This window comes from Patiria miniata, unplaced genomic scaffold, assembly GCF_015706575.1.
Source record: "Patiria miniata isolate m_02_andy unplaced genomic scaffold, ASM1570657v1 HiC_scaffold_6, whole genome shotgun sequence".
In the NCBI taxonomy this organism is placed as follows: domain Eukaryota; kingdom Metazoa; phylum Echinodermata; class Asteroidea; order Valvatida; family Asterinidae; genus Patiria; species Patiria miniata.
In genome coordinates, this window is record NW_024037073.1 from 8698250 (window position 1) to 8705670 (window position 7421).

Genomic DNA, 7421 nt, shown 5'->3' on the forward strand with positions numbered 1-7421 from the left:
CCAATAGTTGTCTATAACACCACCCCAACATACTGACAGCTACTTGTGTGCAAAAGACAAAGAGTACAATCACAAATTTGATGCAATTATTCCTGACTACATGTCTGCCTGTCCTATGCCCACTACAGTACTGATTCAAATTGTAACTGAAATAAAATTTTCCATACACCCAGTACATGCATGAGGTCACCAAAGGTCAAAGGAAGTAGTGCACTCTGGGTAGCATATGCCTTTCCAGAAAACAGAACGAAAACAACCAGAAAACAAGGAAAAAACAGTCTGGACATTGATGTATCAATTGGTTAGCCCAATACTTTTCAAAAAAATTCTAAGTCCCCAAAAAACAGTACTAAAACAGACATTTAGCTTACAATATTGTTTTAGGCTCCACCAAAACAGCAAAAGAACAGTGCAACATCGTTAAAAACATCCTTAAAACATGTTTTTATCCTGTTTTGTTGTGTGAGTCACAACAAAACAGAATAAAAACAAAATGTCATCAAATAAAACAGCCAGGAAACAGTTGGTGGAACATACTCATTTTCAGGAAACAGGGAAAAAATGTATTTTATTCCTGTTTTCTTACCTAAAAACAGGGAAAAAACGTGTTTTAAACAGAAATAAAACAGGAATTCTTCAACAAAATTCGGTGAGGGAAGTCTTGTGTGGATTGGAATGTCCTTGTTTTTTTCTTCTAAATTCCCAGTTGCATGCCTGTTTGTCCCACTGTGCTGCAATATGACAATTTGTGATTTGAGGCTCATTTTGTGTTGTTGGTCTTTGGATATACATGTAATTCATGAATGTACATTTTTTAGCAAGTGACAGCACCCAACCCATGCCGAGAGCTCTTCCATCATCTGTACTTCTCTAGCCATTTCAGCGTGTCCTCCGTTTTTCCTGCAACCGTAAGTGAACAAAAAGAAAACCAAACTCAGTAAAAAAAAATAGGGGTGACATTTTTTTAAGGCAAAAATAAGAGGATGTTTATTTGAACATTACTTATTCAGTCCATGGTTTCTGACTAGCACCCCTTGAACAAAATGGGGAACCGCCAACATACGGCTGGATAGCTCAGTTGGTAGAGCACTGGAATCGTCATCCAGAGGTGGCAGGTTCAAACCCCATTCCAGTCAAATTCTTTGTTCAACTTTGAAAATTATTCAGGTCGTGATAGAGCAAGGAAGAGGGTTGTTCCATGTTCAGTCAGACGTTATCTTTTAGCTTGATTGAATATGATTATTGACATGCTGTTGTGATGAATATAATTTTACACCCAGATTTGTACAAGTGCAGTAGAAAAGTGTCTGGTTCAAAAAAATTTGTTCAGGTCACTGCAAGAGAGTGCTGTGGCCTTTAACGTGAACTCAAGATTGCGTGGGAAAATCTGCAGATTGTGGGTTCGAGTCCAGTCCATGGAGTTGTGGTGTGTCCTCAGGCAGGACACTTTGCCTTAATAATTGCTTCTCTTCACACAGGAGATCGTTTGAATCATCCATTTGTGCCAAAATGGCAGCATCAAGCTGTACAGGGTGTCCCTAAAAAATGTCCCTCTAATAATAGGGTTGTAGCAAAATTCAGAGTTGTAGCAAAATTCAGGGTTGAAGCAAAATTTCCATCGGATTTGGTTTACCATTTTTTCCAAATAAAGGCTATTACGTAACACAGTACTATTTTGCATCATTCCAAGTTTAACATTTGAATAAGTGGCTTTGTGATTAAGTTACTAAACTAAACAGGAGGAATACTATTGTTGCCACTTCTCATTGTTGACTGTAGTTATTTGTTACGTAATATCTTCTTTAATTATAACAAAGGAGTGTCTCAAACCATTATGTTAAAATAAATCACTTGCAGAGAAACACATTTCTGGGATGGAGCTTGCCCAAAAAGTGGTGCAGCAACGCGGCTTTTTTTTTTACCGTTTTTTTTTCTTCAAATGTCGGCTGATGACTGCAAATGGTGCCCGACTAAACTTAGTGCAAATATACGGGAGTCCAAAGAGGCCACTTAAAGCTTATTCTCGATCGTAACCCCATCTAAAAACACATTAAAATTGTGCAGCAGCAGGATTCCAGTCAAACCAGTGAGTTTGGCAGTTTTGAGACATCATCTTTCTTTGAAAAAAAAAAACGTTTTCATTTTGCCGACGCGCATGGCTACGGCGACGCGCGCGCATACCAGAAACCGGAGACTTTTTTTTGGCCTAATGACCTGTGTTTCAAAACCACCAAACCAAATCCAACAAAACTTGACTCAAGAAAGAAAAATGTATGGGCTCATCAATTCTTTAATTGAATTTGAGAATGTTCATAAATTACGAGAATTCTGATACACCCTCCAGAGGGACCTTTTTTGGGGAGGTCTGATGATCGAGCGGGGTAATAATGATGTAAACTTTGATCTTTAATGGTAAAAGTGATTCATAAAATTACTATCAAGGCCGACTCAGTAAAAAAAAACCCACTATTTAAGAAAATAAGCACATTCCTACCATGAGCTGGTATGTATTCCGCACCCATCCAGCCGTCATATCCAAGGCTCTCGAGGTAAGAAAGAATGAAACCATAGTTCACTTCACCATCTGCACTGGGTTCATTCCGATGGGGAACCTGGGCCATTTGCATGTGACCTACAAAATAAACCAACCAACAAAGACAATACAAATATTGACAGCTGGTATGACTGACAGATTAACAGGTTTGTGTTCCGTGTACAAATTAACCCGGGAACATCATATGCATAACCTTCCAATGTAAGATTTTTTATTTCAGACATTTTGTACTGACATTTTTATTAAGGGTAACGCTCTCCTTTCACGAGAGTAAGTTTTTTTGTTTTCATTTTGTTAAGTCTTACCGATGTAAGGGAAGAACTCTTTGATGGTGTTGGTGATGTTTCCTTGCATCATTTGGACATGGAATAAGTCCTGAGGATTAGCCACAAATGAAGGCAAATCAAATATATAAACATCACACAAATTGAAATCTGCATACATATGGTATGTTTTTATCACATGTCAAAATTGTGAATAATTCACTTTGTTATTAATACACACCCTCTTGCAACAAAATTCTGCTTATAGTGAACATAAATCCTCGGTCCCAACTGTGCATTTCTATGCACAATTAATGGGACCAGTGCTCCTTTTGACCCTAACAGAACTCAACCCATCAAACCGCAACGGCATGTTTTGTTGAAATCTGTCAGGATGGGTACAATACCCCTAAACTGACAGTACTTTACATTGGGTTAAGTCAGAAATATGTGTGTACAGTTTCCCATATGATGTTGGAATTTGCCAGGATGGGTATGGTTCCTTGTAAATCATGCTACGGGGTTACAAAATACAAAATTCAGATATAAAAACCATTTTGCTAGGTCTAGGTGAGTTTGTATTAACCGGAATTGACCAGGGGGGGGGGGGGGTAGCTAACAAGCACTCACCATTTGCAACTTCAAGTTTGGATGGCCAACCTTTTTGATAATTTCAACACCTAACAGAAAAGTTCAACACAATATATTCACGTTTAATAATGAATTTAATCATACATTAATAATTAAACAAACAAAAGAACATACAATATACATGCATACAAGCCTAGCATGCAAAAGAACAACTGCAACAGTTTGCTTTTGCTGTAATTTTCAGAAATGGATGGATTTGGGGGTTATCATTTTGTAGCAAATATTGTTATGCTGACCAGTTTAGGTTTTGTGTTCACAGATTCTGGAAAAACCTAGAAAAATATGTTGTTCTTGTAGTCTGGTTCCCTGACCAGGGAATTGTCAGGTCAGGGAACCAGACTAGCTAGCTTGCACTTGTTCACAGATGTGTAACCGATTGTAAACAAAATGTGGACTATATATAACTAAATTTGGTAACTTGAGGGGTAGTTGAGGAGACTAGAAAAAAATTCAGTTTTTCCAACGATGGTTGGCCAACCATCGTTGGAAAATGATACAAAAACTCCACTTTTTCTGGAATGTGACAGCACATCAGGTGCCATGAATTCACAGGTTGCTTGAGACTATTATTCACTTACAGTCCAGTAAGGTATTCATCATAATTTTGTAGTTTTGTTTTTTGATGTTTGCAATTGTTGTATGTTACCTTTAAAACTGGTCTGCAACCAGCTTTACTAGACTTGCATAGTCTCGTATTGTACTTTTAAGATATTCTATACTTTAAATTTGCAATGACTTCAGAGTCAATTAATCTGTAAAAAAATAAATAAACTTTAATAAAAAAACAACAACCCAGAAATGAGTTAACGATTCGCATACCTTGGTCTTGTCGACTGAGGAAGTACCCCGGTCTGGATACAACTGTGTTGATTGGTTCAATGAGTGCCAAGATTCCATCCTAAAAATAGGTAAACAAAAACATTGAGAAATCATCAATTTAATTTTTCATTAAAGTTGTTCTACCAATGCTCTTCAACATATTCATTTTGTTCTTCTTGTATCAAAATTTCCAATCTGTATGTTTTATTTAAATGTAAAAAGGTTACTTTTGTCTATTTTGGACATTTTCAACCATCTGAAAATACACTTTCATTTTGGGGTGGCATTTGTACCCATTACTCCTGAATAATTAATTAAAAATGATTCAGAAATGTGTACATTCAATTTTCCATAACTGAATACGGGCAGTTTTTTTGTTCAAGATGTCTCATTCAAAAGTAAAAAATAACATTTTTAAAACAAAATTTATTTTCAGGGTAAAACTCAAAAACGGCACGACAAGAAAATTCAATATTGGGTTTTGCCCTTCACCGACATATTTTTTTTAACAAATAAACACTGTATAAATAAAAAATGTGTACATTAAAATAGCCCATAACTGAACAAAGGCGGATTATTTGTTCAATGTCTCATTCAAAAGTGAAAAATTTGCAGACATTAGTTTTCTCTGAGGAGAAAACTTTAATGTCTGCAAAAATAGCAATGACCTCATTTCAATAATTCTAGATGGTAAAGTCATGGCTGTTTCTATACTACACCAAAAATAGTGTTCATTTTTGTTTGTATTTTTGTTTTGTTTTGTTTTTGTTTATTTGTTGTTTTTACCTTATTGAGCCTTTCTGCCGCATACTTGAGATTGGACAGAAAAGTTTCCTCCATTTTTCTCAGCAGTGCTGGCCTCTCGCCCTCTGTGCAGTCTGGTGTCACGCCTGCCATGACATGCATCCTGATAAAAATAGATGTGAGATTTATCTGCATAAACTGTAGTAAAGGAGACATGGACTGGTATGTATAAATTAAAGGTACAGTCCATCATTTGTTGAAAAGCATACTTGGTTTAAAGATAGTAATGGGACTCAACTCCCTGTGAAATTATTCTTTCTGGCAAGCTGTCATTTTAAGGAAATCAATGAAAGAAGGCCTTTCCAACAATACGTCTAAAGATGCATCGTTGGAAATTAATTTTCCGTCAGTTTTTCCGTGTTTTTTTTAATCGGTGAAGCGCGCGCACGTGCTGACACGTTTTCAATACCTAAAGTTTTGGGACTGTCATACAAAACACAGTGTATTTGAGAGTCCTAAATTTTCAGACAACCATTGAAGCAATATTTCACAGAGTGTGTTTGGCCAATTTTTTAGCTTGATGTGCACAAAAACCGTGACATCTCTTGGTCCATCTAGATCTTGCAAAGTGTTCTACCTTTTGCACTTCAATGCTGTGCAGTATTTAATGGACAATTCCAGAGTCTCTTGAAATTCCTTCTCTCGGCCTGGGACAGCTGCCAGTCCAAGATCTCCGGCCTTTACATCACCTAAGGAAAAACAAACATAGGCCACACAATTTTACCACCTCAAGAAGCATAAACAAAATAAGATGGGCAAGACTGTATAAAGACATGAAACATTCATAATATACAGTTCCCATTAAGCACAAGTAACTTTTCAATTTGTATTTATGATACTGTTACACCCAAACAAGTGGGCTATTAAAATGAAATATATATCATTTGCATCCACTTACCACATCCCATTAAAGGTAGAGTATATCATTTGTCATTTGAGCATTTTGTTCGTTTGAAGCAACAAAAAATGCTTAAAATCTAAAGAAGGGTACTTAACAACTAACCTGATGAAGTTTTAGCTCAGTGAATGCTGTATATTCCAAGAAAACAATATTCAAGGATCTCGATAGCAATTCAAAAGTTGCCGAGTCATGTTTTGAATTGTGACCGAGATCAGCGTCCGGGGCATGCGTTCTCATTCAGCCGATTGCAGCTACGCGGTGTCACGCACTGAAACGACAAATTATAGCTACCGCACGCGCATGTGCGTCATGTCAATGCCTGCGTGCACCCTTTCACAGCTTCGCTGAATAAAAAATGAACTAAAGTTAGCTAACGGAAATTTCCAAAACTGTGTCTTTAGACACATCTTTTGAAATGACCTTCTATTATTGTCTTCTTCAAAATGACAGCATGCCAGAAAGAATAATTTCAAAGGGAGTTTAGTGCCATTACTATCTTTTATTTTAACCAAGTATGTTTTTAACAACAATTTTGTCAGTTACTTCTTTGATCTCTCATAGCTGCAAATGATGTACTTAGCCCTGGTGGACTCCCTTTCCTCCCTATGTTATTGCAATGAAGACTTCGTCCAACCTGGGCTAATGATATACTCTACCTTTAAAACTAGGCTACCATACAAATTTCACAAAAGGTAATTTATATTACACAACAGCAACTTCAAAACGAAAAAAGTTGTAAATACATGAGCTTCAATAATTATAATTAAAATGTATCCCAATGAGTACGACACAATGTCAAAACTGTCATTAAAATGTTAATAGATAAAACTTAAAGTTATTTGAATCCTAACTTGAAGAAAGACTGAACAAATAAATGTAATGAAAAATGAAGGGGAAAAAGCCTCAGCCTTTGCCAAAACATTTTTTTCGGACGCAAATCTTTAAATATTTTAATATTATGATTATTCTAGCATTGAATTAATGACCCAAATTCTTCACCTGGAAAAGAGTTGATTAAAACCTGTTGCAGCCCTTCCTTCTCTTTAACCTCGACGAGCTTCTCGACCGGGCACTCGTACGGGAAGCTGACTTCCACCGCCTGGAAACCCGCTCGCTTCGCGGCCGAGTATCTCTCGGCCAAGTCGGGAATCTCTTTGAACAGCATGGACAAGTTGGCGGCAAACTTTAGAGGCATTTTTGAAATGGTAGAAATTGAAATAAATCTTGCAAAAGTAGGCCAACGTATTCGCGAGGTCAAAATGTAGCATTTGACAATTAGTGACAATTTGGTTTCGAGACAGACGAGCAGACGAAACGTCGAGGGGGAGGTCCTCCCATTTTTTTTTGTAAACAAACAAACAGCTGATTATTGAACTTTGAACCCCATTGGAGGAAAGTTTGTTTTTTAATTACTTAATTTTAGAATATA

At 36.8% G+C, this 7421-nt stretch overlaps 1 protein-coding gene across 1 annotated transcript; it reads right to left on the minus strand.

Annotated features, from left to right (window-relative positions):
• Positions 1–662: 662 nt before the first annotated feature.
• LOC119743465 (putative hydroxypyruvate isomerase) lies at positions 663–7346 on the minus strand. The gene is made up of 8 exons (XM_038219876.1): positions 6992–7346; positions 5669–5780; positions 5074–5194; positions 4288–4366; positions 3448–3497; positions 2860–2929; positions 2495–2632; positions 663–900 (listed from the first exon to the last, which is right to left on the minus strand). Exons 1-8 carry the CDS (start codon positions 7185–7187, stop codon positions 857–859), a joined length of 810 nt encoding a protein of 269 aa, XP_038075804.1. The 5' UTR covers positions 7188–7346; the 3' UTR covers positions 663–856.
• Positions 7347–7421: the final 75 nt, after the last annotated feature.